Source organism: Chiloscyllium plagiosum, chromosome 21 (assembly GCF_004010195.1).
Source record: "Chiloscyllium plagiosum isolate BGI_BamShark_2017 chromosome 21, ASM401019v2, whole genome shotgun sequence".
In the NCBI taxonomy this organism is placed as follows: domain Eukaryota; kingdom Metazoa; phylum Chordata; class Chondrichthyes; order Orectolobiformes; family Hemiscylliidae; genus Chiloscyllium; species Chiloscyllium plagiosum.
Window position 1 is genome coordinate 31,932,385 of NC_057730.1, and position 24,184 is coordinate 31,956,568.

A 24,184-nucleotide genomic window follows, 5' to 3' on the forward strand; every position below is an offset into this window, starting at 1 on the left:
TGACAAGGGAGTCATGGAGGGAGTGGTCTTTTCAGAACGCTGATAGGGGAGGGAAATATATCCCTGTGGTGGGGTCCGTTTGGAGGTGGCGGAAATGACGACGGATGATACGATGTATATGGAGGTTGGTGGGGTGGTAGGTGAGGACCAGTGGGGTTCTGTCCTGGTGGCGATTGGAGGGGCAGGGCTCAAGGGCGGAGGAGCGGGAAGTGGAGGAGATGCGGTGGAGCATTTGAAGTCACACCTAAGCCAGAACAGGTAAGGACAGCCGATTCCTTCCCTAAAAGACATTAGTGAGCCAGATGGATTTTTACAACAATTCGCAGTGGTTACATGGTCACCATTAGACTAGCTTTTTATTCCAGATAGGCAATGAACCTCAGACCACTGCATTCAGACTCAAATCAAAATTTACTTCAGTACCTTCACTTCCACACAAGATTCCAAGACTAAATTTTTAACCCAAAAGTAGGGCATTGATTTTCACAAGTAATAAGCAAGATTTTGAAATTCAATCTCTCATTTTCAGAGTTATCAGGTTGAAGGCTATTCCCACCAACCCTGCTTGCCAAGACTTAACATGCACAGACATGAGCACCTGAACAATGATGTGCCAATATCTGATGAATCTATCAATGAGTAGATTTGTGTGAGGACAAGAGGACTTCAGCAGTGAGCAGATGTTAATGAATGTGTTTAGATTTCTTCAGCCAATAGTTGGCAATTGACTTTTACACAAGATCTACTGTTACTCAAGAATGTATGGTGTTTACAAATATAATGCACAGAAACATGGAACTACCAACCAAGATATAAAACCCACAATATTTCAATAGCCTTATAAAAATATATAATTTTGCATTTGCAAACATTCGTACAAATTATGAATAAGCCATTTGGAAATTTGAACCAGCTCTGATATTTGATAAGATCATGACTTATTGGATTCTGATCGATACAGTCATAGAGTCATACAGCAGAGAATCAGACCCTTCAGTCAAATTTGTCCACGCTGACTAGGTATCCCAAACTAAACTATGTTTGGCCAATATCCCACAAACCCTTTCCTGTTCATGTACCTGTTCGAATATCTTTAAATACTGCAACTGTACCTGCCTCTACCACTTCCCCTGGCAGTTCATTCTATACCTGCAACTCTCTAAGTGTGAAAAAGTTGCCCTTCAGGGTCCTATTAAATCTTTATCCTCTTACCTTAAACCTATGCCATCTAGTTTTGGGCTCCCCTCCCCTGAGAAAAGACCTTGGCTATTCAACTTATCTATGTGCCTCATGATTTTATAAACTTCTATATGGTCAGCTCTCAGCGTCCATGCTCCAGTGAAGTTCCAGTCTATCCAGCTTCTCCTTATAACTCAAACTCTCCAGTCCCAGCAACATCTTGTACATTTCTTCTGTATCCTTTCTAATTTAACAACATCCTTCTTATATTCAAAAGGTGGCCTCACCAATGTCTTGCACAGCCGCAACATGACATCCCAACTCCCATACTCAATGTTCTGACCAATGAGGGTAAATGCCTTCTTCACCATCCTGTCTACCTGCAATGCTACTTTGAAAGAACTATGAACCTGCACACCTAGGACTCTCTGTTCAACAACACTTCCCAGGGCCTTACCATTAACTGTGCAAGTCTGCCCTGGTTTACCTTACCAAATACAATACCTCGCATTTATCTAAATTAAACTGCATCTGCTACTTTTCAGCCCATTTGCCCATCTGATCAAGATTTCATAGTACTCATAGATAACATTTTCACAGTGCACTATACCACCATTTTGGTATTGTCTGCATACTTATTAACCATTCCTCCTATATGCTCATCCAAATCATTGATATAAACAACGAACAACAGTGGACTCTGAACTGATCCTTGTGGCTCACCACTGGTCACAGGCTCCTGGTTCGAATAACAACCCTGAACCACGACCGTATGTCTTATTTTAACATGATCACCTTTCATTTTTCTAAACTCAAAAGGATAGAGACCCAATCTGTTTAACCATTCCTCACAAGGTAACACCCCAATCTCAGATATCAGTGAAATGATATATTTCTGAATTACTTCTGATGTAATTACACCCTTTCTTAAATAAGGAAACCAAAACTATACACAGTAATTCATGTGGTCTCTCTACTGCCCTGTACAACTGCAGAAAAACACTTGACTTGAATATTCCATTTCCTTTGCCATAAACAACTTTATTCAATTTGCATTCTTAATCACTTGCTGCACCGCCATCCTAGCTTTGTGATTCATATATCAGGACAACTGAGATCCCATTGAATTTCAGTTCTATAATCTTAAATCAAGTGAAAGGGAATCTAGCTAGAGAACATTCATAAACTCTTACAATACCATATTACACAAATATGTTACAAATGCAGTTTCTTCAATGCCATGATTCATTGCCAAACCTCCACTTCACAGCTTGTTCTACAAAGGTGAAGAAACCCAAACTGACAAGAGGACACACTTTCATCTTCCACACAAACAATTGCCCTTAATCTATCAAAAGATAGAATTAGTCTTTTCCTTTAGTGTTCTGAACTGTATACAGCAAATGTTTAATTAACCAGCCTCTATGGGATCAGGAGTGATCAAGAAGTCCACATAATCAATGTAAAAACACACACAGAGTAATAGAAAGGGCGGCACGGTGGCTAGCACTGCTGCCTCACAGCACCAGGGTCCCAGTTTGATTCCAGCCTCGGGCGACTGTCTGTGTGGAGTTTGCACATTCTTCCCGTGTCTGCGTGGGTTTCCTCTGGGTATTCTGGTTTCCTCCCACAGTCCAAAGATGTGCAGGTCAGGTGAATTGGCCAAGTTAAATTGCCCATCGTGTTAGGTGCATTAGTCAGAGGGAAATGGACCTGGGTGGGTTACTCTTCGGAGGGTCAGAGTGGACTGGTTGGGCCGAAGGGCCAGTTTCCACACTGTAGGGAGTCTAAAAAAAAAATTACCTGCAAGAGAGCTGTTTGCTGACCAGGAGGGAATAGCACTTCGCCGCTGGTAAAACAGAATGTATGCGGTCTGCTTGCAGACATCATCTTCCAAGAGCTGCTGAACATCACTGTCATCAAAACAGTACCAGAGCCCATCAACAGAGTTCTTGCAGTAAGCTAGGTAATAGGATGAGAAAGTTGCTAGTTAGTCATAATCAACAACTGTGCGTAGTGAAAATAACATCATTAGTAAATGAAAGTCAGCAAATTAGATCAGTGAAGGCAGAATGTCATCACAGGAAGCTGTACAGGAAGAGTTGGATTCACGAACTTTCCACAAAAAAAGGCAACAAATTAACTTGGTGGGCAGTGTTAAGCCCAGTCTGCACACATCCATTTGAAAAACCTTGGAGAACTCTTGGATCTTAGAAGTTTCATTTTCCCTAGGAAACCATTGGCGCCTGCACAGCTTTAAGAGATAATATCCACTTGAGTAAGAGACAGATTAGGATGGTGGGCCAAGGACAAAAGTAGAGCAACATGAGGCTGGGTGTGCCACTACTTTGCAGTGGAGCGCCTACCTGTGTAATGCCCTCCTTGCATTGTGCCATGATGATTGCACACCGCATACAGATCGTAGAGGTAGTCTTCAGGATCCCTGCCAAGCCCATAGGGCCGTCTCCATGGCGACCAATGAGAAGGAAGGCTCCAGCTGCTCTGGCTGCGTTTTACCACATGAGGAGTCATGTCCAGGCCAGTGAGGGGGAATTTCACCAAGTTCTGTAGCTTGGTCCTTTTATCTCCTTCCTGATGAGAGGGAAGATAGAGAAAATGTTCACTTTAAACAAAAGATACGCAGTTACACAGTGAGCACCAGATCAATGCAATGAACCAAACATAGAGGGTTCATTTACAAATTTTCTTGAGGGCTGCTTTCTTATTTTGATGGCAACATCTTCATATTCACCAACTCTTATTAGATGATTCAGTCATGTCATAACACAGAAGATAATACTGAATCTTTTTTTCTCGGTTTTCTTTAGATAAGATAACACAATTGCCAAAATTTGCATACACTGAGACACAATTAAAGAGACCACTAGTCCTGCCCTTCCTGAGTAGCCGCCTATTACTTCTGTACAATCTCTTGCCACAGAAAATTCCTTCATAGGATCAATAACCTGCCTCCAAACTTTATCTAGCAGTCTCTCAAGAGGCACTTCATTAAATGCCTTCTGGAAGTCCACATAAATATGATCCATAGACATTCCCCTGGCTATTACTTTAGATACTCCTTTAAACAATTCAATGAGATTTGCCACATTAGACCTAGTATTTGCAAATTATCTCAGATCAGCTGAAACTTTTCAGGGTGTTCAGTCACTCTATCCTTAATGACAGACCTTGGCAAATTTCTGCACGAAAAGATTAAGAACACAATGTTGACTGGGATTTTAGCTGTTCAGAATTTAAATACTAGTTTATTGCCCAATAATTTGATAATGAAAGATTCCTGGTACATTCTGTGAAGTTCCGAAATAGATTTTAACCTCCATTGCAGCTTTTAATTATTTGTCCAATTTATTAAGTGTATTTTCATTTTTTTTTTAGATTCCCTACAGTGTGGAAACTGGCCCTTCAGCCCAACAAGTCCACACCAACCCTCCGAAAAGTAACCCACCCAGACCCATTTCCCTCTGACTAATGCACCTAACACGATGGGCAATTTAGCATGGCTAATTGACCTAACCTGCACATCTTTGGACTGTGGGAGGAAACCAACACAGACACGGGGTGAATGTGCAAACTCCACACAGACAGTCGTCCAAGGCTGGAATTAAACCTGGGTCTCTGGCGCTGAGATTGTCAGAAAGGTGTTTAGCCCAAAATTAAAATCTCTAAAGCACCAGCATCATTGGTAGGGATTGAATACGTTTCCAGCAAGCGGTTGATCTTTGCAACAGCTCTCTTTAACCTGCGGTCTGCAGAAATCTTCTCAAAACTATGTTGGCATCCACTAAGCCATGGCGTTCCAGCTCCACCATAGACCCAAAGTGCTGCATCTCAGCTTCGGGCCAACGGCTGTTACTGGAGTTGGAGGTGTGGTGATGGTTACTAAACTTGTTGGCTCCTATCCTTTGCCCTCAGCCACTCGTACAAGGAACTGGAGTCACCCCAGATCCTTTCACCACTTTGGTAAGACGAGTAAGTTAGCCAGTATATAGGTAACTGGAGCTAGGTCAAGCAAGGCAAGCTTCTCTCTACCCTGTACCAGGCCTCTGCCACCAGTAAGATGGCTCCACTTGCCAGGCCTTGGCTTTTGCATCCAACCTCCTGACTAAAATTCAGATCCAGTCCCAATGGGCAGGCACTCACCTCCCTCCTGCATCTGAGTGATGGTTCCGTGGGGACAACTCTGTTATGCTTTCCTACATGCCACAAGATTGGTCAAAATATCTCCCCCAGTCACAGGTTCTACATCTTTCACATTGGTCACCCTCAAATATTCTTGGGCATGAAGTTTATCTACGACTCCAGGTATTTTGAGTGTAGATGCAAACACAGTTATGTGAAACCGTGGATGTTGTGCACTATAAATAACAAATTCTGTATAAAATACACACTGATACAAAGTGGCAGACTTACTCTGATTCACAATGATGTCCATTTCTTCTTGCTCAGTTTGAATGGAATCAAAGAATAAACTATGCTTTCACTTCCTCCATTTTCCTTTAAAGCACTCACCTGCTTAAAACGTTTCAAGTGGATGATAAGAACATCAGGAAGTGTCCACAAGCTCAGTTTGATACTGCCCTGCTGAAGCTGCTTACAATGTGGGCAGCGCCAGGCATCATCTGGTGCCAGCTGTCAACCAACGAAACATAATCAAAAAAGGCACTGCACATTCAGAATCTAAAATAAGATAAGAGCATAGGAACAGCAGCAGGTCATTCAGCCAAACCAGCCTTGTATGATCAATCTTAAATGTGAAATCAGCATTTGCACTAGTTATAAAACCTGCAATGCTGCAATCTGCTTTTAGCCACAGAATTATAAGGTTGCTTTTCAGAAAGGAGGTGCTTCAGCTGCCTCAAAGTTACAGGTTCAACCATGTTGACACTTGCAAACACAAACAACCCACAGTAATTTTACAAGCATTGACTAAAAGCATCACTGGAATTTCAAACCATGTTGTTTCTGTCACATCATGTGTCCTCTCACAGGCACACTGCTTTATCATAGCTGGTGCTTGTGCTGCATTTACCTGTTCTTCTTTGGTGTAGAGATGAAAGCATTGGGATAAAGTGTAGGTCTGAGGTTGGTGATGAAGCTGCTGCTGCTGGCGAACGCTCTCAGAATCTGGCACGTACTCATCTTCAGCACTCCCAAACAAGCTGCAAGCCAAATAAGGAACCTTAAATTTGGACACTAGAGCTGTCAGAACATGCAAAAGCATTTTATTTCTTATTCATTCATGGGATGCAAGTGTCAGGTGCTAAAATGTACCTCATTCTGAATCCTTTGGATAGTTCCCTTTTCTCCTCACCAGTACGCACCATTTACCCTTGGAACTCAGTCCCACCTCCTGACTGAGAATGTGCACGTAGCCATTACTAAGACGTGCTGACTGAGAGTAGGACACCAGGGTATTAGGAATGGTTTTCTTCTGCTCATTCCCACACATACACACCCAATGAAATTTAAAAAGTCACCAACGATCCTGCTCAATAGCTAAGTTTTGACTGGATTAGATTGTCAGTCTGCCTTAATGCAAAGGAAGCTTTGGAGAGCAGTCAAAACAAAAGCAAAATGGCTTAGAAATACAATTAGTTTACATTGCTTACTATTCTTTTGTGTCTCGGTCCCACTCCACAATTATCTTAACATGCTGGGGTCCACCAGGTCTGCAAGATTTCCATGCTCTGAAAAGATACATCCAGTTTAAGTCACATCAAATAGACATGCAAATATCAAGACTTGAAAATATTTTGGCCCAAATTCTTCCTTAAATAGTTTTAGGGTGAAGACCAAGCTTCATATGGTGATAGAAAATTTGAAAACTCAGTTAGATTTAGCATTGAGTTATTACCTCAATGCAGCTGAGTCCTGGGACTATTCCAATGTAGCATTTAAAAGTAAACATTGGATAGCAATTCCTGTTGTGCAGTCTCTAGGATAATTGACATCACAGGTAAATATCACGAGAGGAATCTCAATAGCAGCTTGCATTAAATAATGCCTTTAACACAGTTAAATCTTGATAAAATTTACAGCTGACGTCACCCAGCAATTAGGAGATTTTTTTAGGCAAAACAAGTAGCACAGATCTGACATCTGAAATCCACACCTTTGGAATCAAGACAATGCCAATTTCGGACATTTCCAGATTTTGCATTATCTGTCAGTTAAACAGGCAGCTTGTGTGTATGATCAATTCCATTCTCCCATCTTTTAAAGACATAATTTACACAATTGCACCCAATAGCAACATCTTGTGAGATGAGCAGATTTAAATCACACCAGGAATCAAACCTAGGTTCATTTAATAATTGCCTTTATGAACTGAAGCAATAGTGCACATCTCTTGAAAATTCTATATCTTTTGGGATCATCCAGAGGGTGCTCTCTTCATTCCCATTTACTATGTTCCGGGAGAGATGCCCAAATCTCCAAAGAAAAGTGTCAAGTTTTCAGACAGATTGCAGATAATCATCATATAGTGTCATTAAAATCAGCACTGGCTAAGCACACACTGACTCCAAGCTGTACAAAAGGCAATGGTTCAGTGGTATTGTCACTGGACTAGGAATCCAAAACTCCAGGCTAATGCGCTGGGGACACTGGTTCAAATCCCATTGTGGCTTATGGTGAAATTTGAATTTAATTTTTAAAAAGATAATTAAAATAATGGAATTAAAAAATGGCAACCATGTAAGCGTTGTCGATTATCATAAAAACCCATCAATTCATTAATATCCTTTAGGAAGGGAAATCCCTCGTCCTGATTGGTCTGACCTACACAGCAATATGGCCCTCTGAAATAGCCAAGCAAGTCACTACAAAACCTCAATTATGAAATGAAATTAAATGGCTACCCAGCATCTGCAAACAGATCTGAAATGACAAAAGCAAAATCAAACCTAGCCCGATCAACTGTGCAAAGTATCTACCTGGGGGCTTGTAGCAAAATTGGGAGAGATGTCCAATAGGCTATTCGATACATTCATGGAATATAGCAATGTCCTGGAGATCACAAGTCCTGGGCAACCAGAGGTAGCAATCCAGTGGTAAGCAGTCATGTGGGAGTTGCACTGAGAGTCTTCAACATGACTTCAGACCCCATGAAGTTTCATGGCATCGGGTCAAAAAAGAGCAAGGCAACCTGTGATTACCAACTACTTCCCCGACACTTAGCTAATGAATCAGTGGAACACCACTTCGTAGAAGTACTAAGAGTGGCAAGGTTGAATAATGTACTCTAGGTTGTGGACTCCAAATGTCCATCACCAAGAGTGGTTTGATAGTATTTCTACTGATTAAGTGCTAGACAGGGTCTGCAGCAGGTGGTGATGGTCTCAAGAAAAAACTCTCCCTGACCTTGTCCTCACCAATCTGCCTGCCACAGATGACTCTGCCCACAAGAGTACTGTTAGGAGTCATGACTACTCGTTCAAACAAAGACAAAGTCCCAACCTCACACTGAGGATACCCTCCGCCATGCTGTGTGGCAATACCAATGTGCCAAATGGGTCAGACTTTGAACAGATCTAGCATCTCAAAACTGGGCATTCATGAAGTGCTGTGAGTAACCATCCCCAGAACCATTTTCAAAGGCAATCTATAAACTTAACGACATGAACATCAAGCAAGTAGATCAACCAGTTCAAAAAAGAATGCAGGAGGGCATATCGGGAGAACAGCGCTGAGCAGGTCTTAAAATGAGGTGCTAACTTGGTAAAAAGACACCATGAGACTACGTGCATGCCAAACAGTGGTAGCGGCAAGTGATAAATGGGACTAAATATCCCACAATCAATTAATCAGATCTAAGCTCTGCAGTTCTAATACATTCAGTTATGGATAATGCTGAGACAGTTATAGATTCACAGAAACCCTAAAGAGGCCATTTGACCCTTCAAGTCTACACTGATCCTCTGAAGAATGTTCCAACCAGATCCAGTCCCCAACTCCATCATGGGCGGCACGGTGGCTCGGTGGTTAGCACAGCTGCCTCACAACACCAGGGCCCCAGGTTCGATTCCAGCTTCAGGCGACAGTCTGTGTGGAGTTTGCGCATTCTCTCTGTGTCTGCATGGGTTTCCTCCGGGTGTTCCGGTTTCCTCCCACAGTCCAAAGATGTGCAGGTCAGGTGGACTGCCCATAGTGTTAGGTGCATTAGTCTGAGAGAGGTGGGTCTGGGTGGGTTATTCTTCGGAGGATCGGTGTGGACTGGTTGGGCCGAAGGGCCTGTTTCCACACTGTAGAGAATCTAATCTAATCCCCATAACTCCACATTTACCAAAGCTAATTCACTTTGTCTGCATATTCCTGGATACTTCAGGGTAATTTAGCATGGCTAGTCCATCTTTGGACTAAATATTTACTGAAATGAAATTGCACGCACAATATGAATTCATGAAGCATGACCTTTTACCACATTGCATAAAGCATATCATTTATCTCCAGTGTCTATATTTTTCCAGAATACATGTGAAGTATCAGCATTTATACCATTGGACACAGAAGCTCCACATAATATCAATATTTCCAACATTGGTGGAGCCAAGCATTTCAGTGCAAAATGCAAGGCTAATATATTTAGATTAGTCGTCAGCAAAATGTGATGAGTGGATCAACCAGTTCAGCCTTGTCCTAAAGACCCCAGCATCACAAATACCAACCTTCAATCAATTCACATGATATGAAGAAACAGTTGAAGCCAGTGGATATTTCAAAGAATATGGGGCCTGCTAAATACCGGCAATAGAACGGAGGATGTGCTCCAGAAACAGATGAATCCCTAAACAAGCTGCTCCAGTACAGCTACAATACTGGCATCTAACTAGCTTTGGGGAAAAGTCCCAGGTAAGTACTGTCCAATAAATGCAGGGTATTTAACACCCTCTCAGTGTACTCTTTCAATCATCAAGAAAGGGAACGTAGGATTTGAATGCTATCAAGCAGTGTGCGTTCAGGAATAACCTCTTCACCTAAGCTCAATTTGAGTTCCACCAGAGTCAGAGTCATTCAGCTCTTAGTCTTGGTCCAAACATGGAAAAAACTGCTGCACTCCAGAGACCAGATGAAGCAATTGCCCCGATATCAAGGCAACATTTGGTTCGGTATAGCGTAAGGAGTCCAAGTAAAACTGAAATCAACAGGAATCAGGAGGAGAACTCCCTATTGACTCTAGTCTTTCCAGTTGAAAGGAGAATGGTTGTGGTAGGACATCATTGTAGGAATTCCACACAGTAATGTTCTAGGTCCAAGTATCTTCAGTTGCGTTATTATCTTCTAATGATCTAATGCTCTTGGACAGTTGTGGTTCAAAAGGTCAGCCCATTAACACCTCAAGGGATGGACAATAAATATTCACCTAGTCAGTGATGCCCACCTTCCTTAGATTTAACTAAAAAATATGGGGTGCACTTATGATAAAGACATGTTTTTTATTCTTAAAATGTGTGCGCAATACAAGATGAAGGGATGTCTATGTACAGAGGAACCTTGATTATCCGAATATCGGATTATCCGAAGGGGATCGCAAAGTCCCAATAGACTTCTTCATAAGGTCAGAAATGGGGATGCTGAGAAACTGCTCAGATACTGAATTGGTCCATGTCCATCTGCAGCAAGACCTGGACAACACCCAGGCTTGGACTAATAACTGGCAAGTAACATTTACATCACACAAGAGAGAATCTCTCCTTGACATTTAATGGCATTATCATTGCTGAAACCCCCACCATCAATTTCTTAGAGGATACATTCACCATGAACTGAACTGGATCAGCCACATAAATACTGTAACTACAAGAACAGGTTAGAGGCTGGGAGGTTTACAGCATATAACTCAACTCCTGACTCCCAATGCCTGACCACCATCTATAAAGCACAAATCAGGAATGTGATGGCCTGGTCTCCACTTGCCCGGACAAGCACAACTCCAATCAGATAAAAGGTTCAACATCATCCAGTCTGCTTGATTGGTAACACAACCACCTTCCATATTCAATCCATACACAATCAATGCAGAGTGGCAGCAGTGTGCACCATCTAGAAAAGATGCAGTGAAATAACTCACTGCACCTTTGAAACATCAATTCCACCACATGAAAGGTCAAGTCAGATGCATGGGAATATCACCACCTGTTAGCTCCTCTCCAAGCCACACATAATCCTGTCTTCATACTATACTGCCGTTCCTTCAGTATCACTGGCTCAAAATCCTGGAATTCCCTCCCTAATAGCACTGTGGGTGCCCTAATGCTCCTGGACAGTTGTGGTTCAAAAGGTCAGCCCACTAACACCTCAAGGGATGGACAATAAATATTCACCTAGTCAGTGATGCCCACCTTCCGTGGATTTAGGTAAAAAATATGGGGTGCACTTATGAGAAAAACATGTTTTTTTTCTTAAAATGTGTGCACAACACAAGATGAAGGGATATCTATGTACAGAGGAACCTTGATTATCCGAATATCGGATTATCCGAAGGGGATCGCAAAGTCCCGATAGAAATATTACGCCAAAGAGCTGTTTCAACTGTGATTGTGTCTTTTGTTTACAGGTACAATGATTAAAAATGAACTCGGCTCACTGAAATGCTGCCGAGAACAGTTCTGGACAGTCCTCCTGCCCTCTCTCTCTCTCCCATCATACTTTCCCTGGAGTTCTACACAGGGTTATACCCTAAACCCCGCTTCCCCAGATAATCTCTCTAATCTTAGCCTGTACAAGGCAGAGGTGGAACCTGTCAAAACGTTGTGTGCGTGTGCTATTTGGAGACTTACTCCAGAAAGGCAGCAGCAGTCTTACTGTTGGTGTCCAGTGCGGCTGCCCAAGGGGCTGGGGGAGGGGTCAGACCGTGGGTGGGGATGGACGGGAGTGGGTGCAGGGTGGGAGCGGGCAGGAGCAAGGTCTTGCGCGTAATGTGCTTTTGCCTTGTCTCCTGAATAGGAAGCAGACTTCACAGAAAACTCCAAGCCCCAGAGGAAATCAATTAACCAAATAATAAATTATCCAAATGAAATACTGCCCGCCCATCTCGTTCAGATAATCGAGGTTCCTCTGTATAGCTTAAATTTTAAAATAAAACTTTTGCTGATCATATTATAAGGAGCAAACTCAATCTCACTTACCTACTGAATTTTTAACTAATTTGGTGAATGCAATTATACTCAAATTCCCTGTCAGTATTCACAAAGCTGGCACAAGACCCCTTTTCGAGGTTCAGTTCACCACACACATTGTTCCATGTGCCAATGGTGGATCAAGTTAACACAAATGGAAAGAAACTTCAGTGATGAATTACCTTTCTGCTGACAATTGGCACAAGGGATACTCTTCCTGAGGAGAAAGGTAAGACTTCCCCATGCCACCTCCAAGCACTCGCAAACTAAAGGGACCAACCTAGGGAAAAACAGAGAATTTAAAAAGCATGAGCATCTCTGGCCACTTTATGGCTTTCAGTACAAGACTGCAGGGAATCAGTTAAATCTTATCGTCTTCAGCATTGGTTTAGAACGATTCTGCTCCAAACAGTACCATATTTATTTTTGTCATTTTTTTGACCCTGTGCTTTACAATCCCGCAGTTTCAGATTCCTATTATTCAAAATCTTAATGCAATCTGAATCTTCATACAGATTCATTTATCTTACCCTTTTAAAGAAACTATCATTCCAGCTCCAGCCCCTTCACAATCTTGTTCAAGAGTGCCAAGTACTTCTCCTTTCACAGAGAATTTCCAGATATCAGACTGAATTTGTCTATCACAACTGAGTCTGTACATATTGCTTGAGTGCTGCAGTTAAATTTTTCATTTTTTATTTAGTTTGCACTGCATACATTCTCGGAAGCACGTCAGGCACCATCTTCCAAGGTCAAATTGCCCGAACCTTTGCATCCACAGTTGCTTTTCAATAATCGGCCTCCTTAATCTCCACGGTATAGAAAACTACTAGTGATAATGGGGAACAACTGACAAGGAAGTAATGCAGTTTAAAAGGACTTTAGATTCAAATCTAACAGCAGCAAAAGAAGTTTCCATTTGAAACCGGTTAACTTATTCCTTCACTGATACTCATTAAACACAATTAGAATCAAGGTCATACAGCTTGGAAATAGACCCTTCGCCCAACTCGTCCATGCCAACTTGGTTCTAAACTAAACTAGCCCCACCTGCCTGCGTTTGGCCCATATCCCTCCATACCTTTCTTATCCATGTCCCTATCCAAATGCCTTTTAAATGATGTAACTGTGCTCACCTATACCACTTCCTTTGGCAGCTTGTTCCATATACACACCACCCTCCGCGGAAAAATTTGTCCCTCTGGTCCCTTTTATATCTTTCCCCTCACCTTAAACCTAAGCCCTCTAGTTTTGGACTATCTTACTCTGAGAAAAGACCTTGGCTATTCACCTATTTTTACCCGTCATCATTTTCTAAACTTTTGTCAGTCACCCCTCAGCCTCCTATTCTCCAGGGAGAAAATGTCCCAGCTGAACCAGCTTCTCCTTATATCTCAAACCCTCCAGTCTCGGTAACATTCTTGTAAAGTTTTTTTGCACTCTTTCCAGTTTAATAACATTCTTCCTACAGCAGGGCAACTAGAGGTATACACTGTATTCCAAAATGGTCTTTTAGTCATAATGTGACATCCCAACTCCTGTACTCAGTGCTTTGACAGCAAGGATGCCAAATGCCATCTTCACTACCCTGTCTACCTGTGATGCCGCTTTCAAGGAACTATGTACCTGCACCCTAGTCTCTCTATTCAACAACACTCCTCGGGAGCTAACTGCCTAAGTTCTACCCTGGTTTGCCTTACCAAAAGGCAATACCTCGCATTTATCAAAATTAAATGTCATCTGAAATTTCTTGGCCCACTGGCCCAGTTAATAAAAAAATCTGTTGTACTCTTAGGTAACCTTCTTCACTGTCCCCTATACTACCAATTTTGTTGTCATCCACAAACTTACTAACCATGTCTCCAATATTCACATCTAAATCATTTATATAAATGACAAACAACAGTGGACCCAGTCCCAATCCTTACTGCCTACCACCAGTCACAGACCTCCAGTTTGAACATCAACTCTCTACCACCACACTCTATCTCTTACCATTAAGCCAAGTTTGTATCCAATTGCCTCTCTATCCTTGGATCCCATGTGATCTAACCTTACTAACTGGTCGACTGTGCGGAACCTTGTAGAAGGCCTTGCTAAAGTCCATGTAGAGGCAATGTTGTGGTTCTGTTCGCCGAGCTGGGAATTTCTGGTGCAGACGTTCCGTCCCCTGTCTAGGTGACATCCTAAGTGCTTGGGAGCCTCCTGTGAAGTGCTTCTGTGATCTTTCCTCCGGCATTTGTAGTGGTTTGAATCTGCCGCTTCCAGTTGTCAGTTCCAGCTGTCCGCTGCAGTGGTCGGTATATAGGTTCCAGGTCAATGTGCTTATTGATTGAACCTGTCGATGAGTGCCAAGCCTCTAGGAATTCCCTGGCTGTTCTCTGTTTGGCTTGGCCTATAATAGTAGTGTTGTTCCAGAAGAACTCATGTTGCTTGTCCTCTGCGTGTGTGGATACTAAGGATAGCTGGTTGTGTCGTTTCGTAGCTAGTTGGTGTTCATGGATGCGGATGGTTAGCTGTCTTCCTGTTTGTCCTAAGAACACCTATACAATGTATTCGCCAAAAACGGATACCCCTGCAATTTCATCAACAGATGCCTTAGGGAAAGACAACGAAACGAGGACAGGCCACAATCCAAAGGACTAGCCACACTACCATACATCAAAAGCATTTCTGAACTGACAGCCAGACTACTGCGACCACTAGGACTCATAACAGCACACAAACCAACAGCCACACTCAGACAACAACTCACCAGGACAAAGGACCCGATACCCAGCATGAGCAAAACCAATGTAGTGTACAAAATCCCATGCAAGGACTGCACAAAACACTACATGGGACAAACAGGAAGACAGCTAACAATCCGCATCCATGAACACCAACTAGCCACAAAACGATACGACCAGCTATCCTTAGTAGCCACACACACAGAGGACAAGCAATATGAGTTCGACTGGGACAACACTACTATTATAGGACAAGCCAAACAGAGAACAGCCAGGGAATTCCTAGAGGCTTGGCACTCATCGACAGATTCAATCAATAAGCACATTGACCTGGACCCTATATACCGACCACTGCAGCGGACAGCTGGAACTGACAACCGGAAGTGGCAGATTCAAACCACTACAAATACTGGAGGAAAGATCACAGAAGCGCTTCACATGAGGCTCCCAAGCATGGAGGATGTCACCTAAACAGAGGACGAAACGTCTGCACCAGAAATTCCCAGCTCGGCGAACAGAACCACAACAACGAGCACCCGAGCTACAAACCTTCTCACAAACTTTGAACGTAGAGGCAATGTCTACCACCCTGAATTTTTTTTTATGAAGATAATTGAAGGCAATCAAGTTTGAGAGAGACAATTTCCCAGTAATAAAGCCACGCTGACTATCCCTAATCAGTTCTTGCTTTCTAAATGCATGCAGACCCTGTGTCTCAGACTCCCCTCCAACAACTTACCCACCACTGACGTCAGGCTCACCAGTATAATACCCTGACTTTTCCTTGCAGCCTTTCAGTTCTGATATAATCTGTGTTGCTTCAACGCAAGTTGGCTTTAACGCAGTTGAAGAATTTAGATTGATATTTGTAGAATGCAAACTTTCCTTACCTGTATTGGATGTAATGAGAGTCTAGTCCCATTGATTTAAAGAGTGGCTACTGCGCGATTTTCTTATAACACAAGAACGGAACTATTACGTTATATCAGAAGCAACTGTAATGGTACGACATTTAGCCACCCACCAGTCTTCTGGCACCCTGCCTTGTAGCTGTCAATGATACAAATATCTCTGCAATTTCTTTCCTCGCTTCACACAATGTCCAGGGATATACATGATCAGGTCTCGGGGATTTATCTACCTTTTTGAGTTTTAAGACCTCCATCCTCACCTTCTCTAACGTGGACTCTTTTCAATACATCACTATTTACGTCCCTGAGTTCCCTAGTTTCTACAACTTTCTCCACAGTAAATACTAACACAAAATATTTGTTTAGGATCTCACCATCTCCCGTGGCCTTACTGACTGTTAAGGGGTCCTATTCTATTCCCAGTTGCTCATGTGCCCTTAATAAACTTGTAGAATCTCTTTGGACTTTCCTCAACTGTATCTGCCTATTTATCGTATGTCCTCTTTTTGCTCTCCTGATTTCCTTCTTAAGCATCTTCCTGCACCCCCTACACTCAATGGATTCACTTGATCTCAACTGTCTATACCTGACAAATCCTCCTTGCTCTTGACCAGAGCCTCAATATCTCTAGTCACCCAGTGTTCTCTATTCCTGCCAGCCTTGCCCTTCATATTAACAGGAATGCTCCTGCTTCTGGAAGCCTCCCACTTGCCAGATGTCCCTTTTCCTATTAGCAGCCTCCCTACCAACAATTTTTGAAAGTTCCTGACTAATACCTCAAAATTGACCTTACCCCAGTAACTTGTGGACCAGGCACACCCTTTTCCATACCTATTTTAAAACTAATAAAATTATGGTCACTGGTCCAAAAGTATTCCCCCACTAACACCTCAGGCACTATCCCTGCCTTATTTCCAAAGAGGAGGTCGAATGTTGCCCCTTCTCTCGTACAGCCATCTAAATATTAATTGAGAAAGTTTTCTTGAATACATTTAACAAATTCTTCCCCATCCAAGCCCTTAATACTATGGCAGTCCCAGTCTTTGTTCAGAAAGTTCAAATCTGCTACTATGACAACACTATTATTCTTACAGCTACCTGCGATCTCCCATCACATTTGCTCCTCAATTTCCTGCTGACTACTGGGGGTCCTATAATACAATCACACCAAAGTGGTCACCTCTTTTTTTGTCAGTTCCGTCCATATAGCTTCACTGCACAATACCCCAGGAATATCGCCTCTAAGTACTGCCATGATGCTTTCCCTAATCAAAAACACCATGCGCCCCTTCTATCCTTCCTATAACATCTATACGCCAGAACATTGAGCTGTCCCTCCCTTAGCCATGTTTCTGTATAGCTATGATATCCCAATCTGATGCTCCCATCCAAGCCCTGAGTCCATCTGCCATACCTGTCAGGCCTCTTGCATTAAATAAATCCATTTTAATTCATCAGTCTTCTCTCGTTCTCTGTCATGCTCTGGCCTGCCTTGTCTATTTAATTAGCTCTCTTTAACTTCTGTACCAATCTCAACCTTCTCTCGTCTCAACCTTCTCTCGACTGCTTAGGGTCCCACCCCTCCGCCAGACTAGTTTAAAACCCTCCTGAGTAGCTCTAGCAAATCTCTGCACCAGGATATTGGCCCCTCTCCAGTTCAGGTGCAACCCATCCCTCTTGTACAGGTCATTTCGCCCCAATAGAGATTCCAATAATCCAAAACTGAATCTGTGCACCCAATACCAGCAAGTCAGTCATACATTCTTCTGTCCTAACCTTATGGTAAAGGAAGTGCTACCCACATAGCTTTTATCTTCACCACAATGTGGAATATCAAAGGAAAGAAACAGCAACAGTGCGTTTTTTTGGGACAATTATAGATGACATGAACACATAAAACCATCAAAACAACCTTACTTTGCCAATCAATTTCACTAATGCAAACATAACAGAGATATCTATTACGAAAACAAACCTTTTATTAATTTGTTCACAGGATGTGGACATCACTAGCGAGGTCAGCATTTATTACTCATCCCTAATTATCCAGAGTGTAGTTAAGAGTCACCCACCTTGGGATGCATCTGAATCATATGCAGGATGGACCAGATATGGATGAGAAATTTTGTTCTAAAGGACATTAGTGAATCAGAAGGGATCTTACAACTACTGACAGTGGTTACTTGGTTGATTTTACTGAATTCAAATTTGGTGAAATCAAAACCCACATTCTGGACTGCTAGCTACTACTACCCCAATACCTCTTCTAAATACTTCAATGCTCCCAGTTACTGGTGTACGTCAATTCCTCCAGGTTCCTGCATTATAATGAAATGCCTGTCCCCGGGTAAGAGCTGCTTCTAATTAAAAAAAAATAATATTGACACATGGGACTTGTCGATAAGAAAACTAATGGATCTGCAGCCCGGAAAAAGACCCTTCAACCCATTAAGTCTGTGACAGTCAAAAGCAACTGCCTAACCATTCTAGTCCCACTTTCCAGCACTCAGTCCATAGCATGTATACCTGAGTATCAAAATTGCACGTCGAAGTACTTAAATCTTATGAAAGCTTCTGCCTCTGCAACCCTACAGGCAGTGAGTTCCAGATTTCCACCACCCTAAGTGAAAACATTTTTCCTCACATCCCCTCTAAACCTTACCTTAAATCTATGCACACTGGTGACTGATCTCTCCACCAAATGGAAAAGTTCCTTCCTGACTACCCTAGCTATGCCTCTCATAATTTTAAACATTTCCATCGTGTCCCCTCTCAGTCTCCTCTGCTCCAAGGAATACAATCCAAGTCTATACAATCTCTCTTCATAACTAAAACTCTCCAGCCCTGGTGACAGACTGATAAATTTCCTCTCTACCTTCTGCAGTGCAATCAAATCCCTCCTATAATGAGGATTTGATACTGTTGTTAGTTATTAAAGCTATCATCTTGAATTATGTTCTGATTTTTTACACTGATATCCCAAACTCACTAGATTTCTTTCTATAGTCTGGCATGCAGCCACTTCACGAAGTCACATCTGCCCCCCCATATTTCTATGTGCTCATTTGCTAGCTTGTCGTTTCAGTGTGTGAACATAGAAAGATAATTTCTGTTGCAGCATCATTTGTTTTCAGGAAATGATTGGAAATCAATTGATATTGCCAAGATATACCATTACATTTGATTGAATGTGCAAGTGGTAAGATATCTTTTACCTACTTTTTCTACTATTTGTTGTAGTTAAAATATTAAGATTTATCAAAGGTGCAATGCTGATCTTGCATCCTTTGATGGTACGGTTCCTCATTCTGGAATGTTTATTTAAACAAATCCTCTCAAAGTCATAAGGACCGAGCTGCCACTCTTACCTCTGTGAACATTCCTGGTCTAAACAGATGGCGCATCTTCTCCAAAATATCTTTCTGCAGTCCTTCCCATGTTATTTTACGATCCAAACAGAGTACAAAGGGATGACCAAACCTAGAAAAGCAGAGATCAACAAGGACTAAGTAAACAGTTTGAAAATGAATTCAGATATTTGATGACAAAGTTTTACAGTCTCATTGAAAAGTCAGTTATAAATTTTAACTTATATTTCTCTAAGCCATTAACTTCAAGTTGGTCACTATGCTGCACTATTAAGTCAGAGAGGTTGATTTCATTAATCAATCTGCAAACAAGAATAGTGAATTAGAATTCTGAATGTAACTTGTACATTTAAGGATAACTACTACAATACTTGTGTGATATCAACATGCCACAAAAAGTGGGCTTTAGCTTGTGCACTTGCTTGCACAACATCCACAAGGGACCAGAATATTTCTGCATCAGATGGCAATTATAAGAGCTGCTCCTAATTTAAAAAAAAAAATATTGACACATGGGACTTGTCGATAAGAAAACTAATGGATCTAAATGGATTACAGCCATATCAGCTAAATCTAAACTTGTCAGTTAAAAGACCTTTTAACTTTGTTTTATTGATGGTATTGGCCAAAATTCACAGCAGCCAGTGAAGATTAGTTCCAGACCAGCTGCACAGTTAAGGAAAGAGCAGTTCATCGCTCCCTCTGGACTGATCCAATGACGTGTCCACTCTCACATCACCACCTGGTGCTCATTTCAACTGAGCCATATGTCAACCAAGAGCAAAACTGAAAGTTCACCACCTCCATCCGTCTAAATTATCCTGGCACATCCTTCCACCTTGTAAACTTCCATATGGTAGCAAATGCATCAATAGTCATCACCATGCAAGGGAAAGGTTTCGAGAGCTCATCGTCTGGGGTAGAGGGTCATCACCAGAATAAAGGTTGTCATGATGATATTATATAGGGCTTTTTTGTTTAGTATTCCAGTCTATGTTTTAAATGTGCTCTCGAAATGAAACGATCAGGAACACATTTAACATATATGATTTGAATGTTGAGAGCTGGAGGATCAACAGAGTAGGAGGTTATTAAATATTACCACACACCATGTAAACCAGCTTTATCTACTCTCTTGCATTATGTAGTGCCTCACTTATTCAGGAAAAAAATCAAAACTATTGCTGAAAACAGAACTGCTGTCAATGCTTTTTATCTGGCACTCATTAGAACACAAGAACACAAATTTTCAAAAATAACAACAGCTTCTACCACAAGAGCAAAGGAGGGCTGATTAATTAGCACGTCAATTCTTATTGGTCAAGAAGTTACATGGTAAAGTTACATGGGAAAGCTACATGGAACTACAGGCTCCAGATGTTCTACATGTTCGAGAGAGGTGCAAGGATTGAAGATATTCCTTCTAGTTTTCAGAGAATGGCCCCTGCACATGAATGTACGTTGCTTCTCGGAAACATAAGTGAGTCACATTACCAGCTCGACCGATTATCTTAAACTGATTGCCAATACAGCTATTACAGAGCACTGAATTTTTGGAAGAGCTGCCCAATCATAGAATCATATCCAACAGCAGATGCCTTGTTAGCATGGCATAATTCAGTATTGTCTCAGAGTCAAAATATTGTCCTCACAATTCTCACTTCCACCTTGTTGTGTATCATCTACAAAACTTGGAAATATTTATTTAGTTCCCACATCAAAATCATTGATATATATTGTGAATAGCTGAGTCCAAGCTCTGCTCCTTCAGTATCCCGCCAGTTATAGCCTGCCAACATGAAAATGATCCATTTATTCTTACTTTCTGGATTGTGAACATCAGCCAGTTCTCAATTCACGCCAGTTTATTACCCCCACACCCCCAGTTTAAGACCATGGTATCAAAATTCTTTTTACTAATATTAATATTTGTATTACCTTAATAGCACTAGTCCCTTGATCCTCCATTATTTCTGGAAAGTTTTGCAGTATTTTCATTGGTGACAAAGTATATGTTACGTTTCCCTGCCACTTCCTTATTCTCCATTATTAACCCTCTTGACTCTGCTAGTAATAAGTTCATGTGTTTTTGCTTTCCTAATACAAGCTTTAGCTGTCCATTTTTGCACTCCTTGCTAGTTTACTCATTCTGTTTTTCTTTATCTACTCTTTTCCTTAGCCATCAAAACTCCTGCCAATGCTCAGTCATACTTTGGCAGCTCTACAGATGTATTGCTTTTGTCTAATACAAACCATCATTTCATTTTTAGCCACTGTTCAAATACTTTCCTTGCTGGCATCTTTTGTGTGAAAGAAATGTACTTTTCTCATATGCTTTGTTTTAGTTCTTTCAATCTGAATGATTGCCAATCTACATCATACCGCTTAATGTAGTTTCCTAATTCGCCATAGTGAATTAGGTCTTCATAACTTCATAGTTTCATTTGCTTAGATTTAAGATTCTAATTGTGATTAACTTACACAACTTTCAAACTTATATAAAATGCTATCAAGTTGTGGTCAGCCTTTCCCAAGTGCTCCTCCACTATGAGAAACTTAATTAACCCTCTAACATCTGTGTCATCATACTAAACAGGCCACTCTCTAGTTGGTTTCCAAATGTACTGCATTAAAAAAAATGTTTCAAGACTCTGTCTCCACAATATCAGTACTAATTAGGTTTACTCAGTCTATATGTAGATTGATGTAGTGAAACCCTCAAGGTTAGTCTAATACTCTTGTTACGCCAATTCTAATTGTCTGCTTTATACTGTGACTTACATTATTATTGCTGTTTGGTGGCCTATACACAATTCCCAGCAAAGGTCTCTGCCCCTTATTGCTGCTTAGTTCAACTTAAATGATTTTTGCACCTTGAATTTAAAGTTTCATGATAGTACCGATGCCCTTTTCAATTAACAAGAGTTACCATACCACCTCTTCCCAAATGCACGACCTTCCAGGCTGTCACATATCCTCAGATATTAAGGTCCCAGCTGGGCTTTTGTCTCCTTGTAATCATGTCTCCATGATAACTCTCAGATAATACATTTGAACTTGTATTTGAGCTGGCAATTCCACACACTTTATTGTGAATGCTCCGGACATTATGATGGCAGAGTCATTAGTCCAGTTTTTTAAAAACTTTTTTTAAGTATAAAATTTGGCCTTATCTGATCGCACAGCCTTAAATTTGCCGTCACTGTTCCTTCCTACCATTGCCCGATTATGATTTTGTTGCTACTTTGATCTATGGTCTTTTCACTTTCCTTTAATTTACTCAATTTTCCTCCACATGATCCCTTCCATCTCCACTTAACTTAAAGCCCTCTTCATTTCCCTAGTTATATAACTGGCTAGAACACCAGCCCCAGCACTATTCAGCTGACGTCCATCACAATGGTAAATCCTCCACGTTCCCCAGTACTGACACAGTCACACAAATCATAAACCACTTCTCCCACACCAGTCTTTGCATTCACTTCTCCTGTATTCTTTACCTGAATCAATTTGCATATGGCTCAGGTATACCACTTTGAGATTGTGCTTTTGAATTAGTACTTGTCTCCTTATACTCCTAATTGGATCATCTTTCCTAGTCTTACCTGTTACTGGTACTACTGGCAATAACAACTGGATCTTCTCTCTCTCATTGCACATAACTCTCCAGCCATAACCAGATATCTGAATTCTGACACCAGACAGGTAACAGCCTTCTGGATTCTGTCGCTCGGTTGCAGAGTACAGCATCTATGCCCCTACTATGCTGTCTTCTAATACCACTACATTGTTTTTAGCTGTTCTGCTTGAATGGTTTCCTGTTACATGGTGCAAAGGTTGTTGGTTTATCTGGACTATAGCTGTTATTCATATAAAGGTGCAAGAAATGTAAACCTGTTACACAACTACAGGGCTGAGGCTCCTTAACTTACACCTTCTCAATCCCCTGACCTGTCAAATGTGCAGTCACACCCTCCTGACCTTAATCATGAATCAAATCAGACAATGCTAAGCAAAAAGGTATGAATGCCTTTTGGAACAAAGTTTGCAGGTATCATTCCCCATCCTTGATGCATCACTGACTACAGCTCGATCTCCAGGTCAAAAACAAGATGAAGTTTCTCAAGGTCTAAGATGCCACAAATGCAGTTGCTATGGACCATCCAGACACTTGCAAATGCAGAAGCCATGAAGACATGAACTCTCCTGCGACCTTTACAGAATTAATTTTCTCAAAATATTTGCAGTACTGTTCAATTATTCGACTCCTGGCTTCTCAATCTATGCAGGTAAACACAGAAATCCTTATCTTACAAAGAGTATACATACATTGAAGTGTTTCTTTGGTGCAATGGTTTTGTCCTTACTTCTAGCCCAGAAGGCCTGACTTCAAGTCCTATCTGCTCCAGAGGTGCATCTTACCATGTCCAAACAGATAGATTAAAAATATCTACAAACACCATCAGTCAGCTCTACTAAAGCTGAGAAACTTCCTTAAACCAGTTAACTTATTAACTCGTGATACCTATTCTCAGAGACATTGCAAACCCTGTTTAAGCCTGGAAGAAACTTGATTCACTTCTTTTCAATAGAGATTTTTAGATGTTAAAGAAAAATTAGACTTCAGGGAGAGATTAGAATTTAGAATTAGAATCACGACAGTGTGGAAACAGGCCCTTCAGCCCAACAAGTCCACACCAACCTTCCATAGGGCAACTCACCCAGACACATTCCCCTACCATATATTTATTCCTGACTAATGCACCTAACCTGCACATCTTCAGATTGTGGGAGGAAACCAGAGCACCTAGAGGAAACCCACGCAGACACAGGGAGAATCTGCAACTCCACACAGACAA

The 24,184-nt window shown here is 41.5% G+C and overlaps 1 protein-coding gene across 1 annotated transcript in view; it reads right to left on the reverse strand.

Annotated features, from left to right (window-relative positions):
- Positions 1 to 24,184, reverse strand: part of usp31 (ubiquitin specific peptidase 31) — a 140,428-nt gene that overhangs the window by 15,130 nt on the left and 101,114 nt on the right. Inside the window, exons 8-14 of the mRNA XM_043711666.1 lie at positions 19,326 to 19,437; positions 12,500 to 12,597; positions 6,810 to 6,887; positions 6,230 to 6,359; positions 5,710 to 5,829; positions 3,546 to 3,771; positions 2,983 to 3,141 (exon numbers count right to left, since the gene is read on the reverse strand). Coding sequence (XP_043567601.1) covers positions 2,983 to 3,141; positions 3,546 to 3,771; positions 5,710 to 5,829; positions 6,230 to 6,359; positions 6,810 to 6,887; positions 12,500 to 12,597; positions 19,326 to 19,437 — 923 coding nt within the window. The remainder of the gene's footprint in view (positions 1 to 2,982; positions 3,142 to 3,545; positions 3,772 to 5,709; positions 5,830 to 6,229; positions 6,360 to 6,809; positions 6,888 to 12,499; positions 12,598 to 19,325; positions 19,438 to 24,184) is intronic.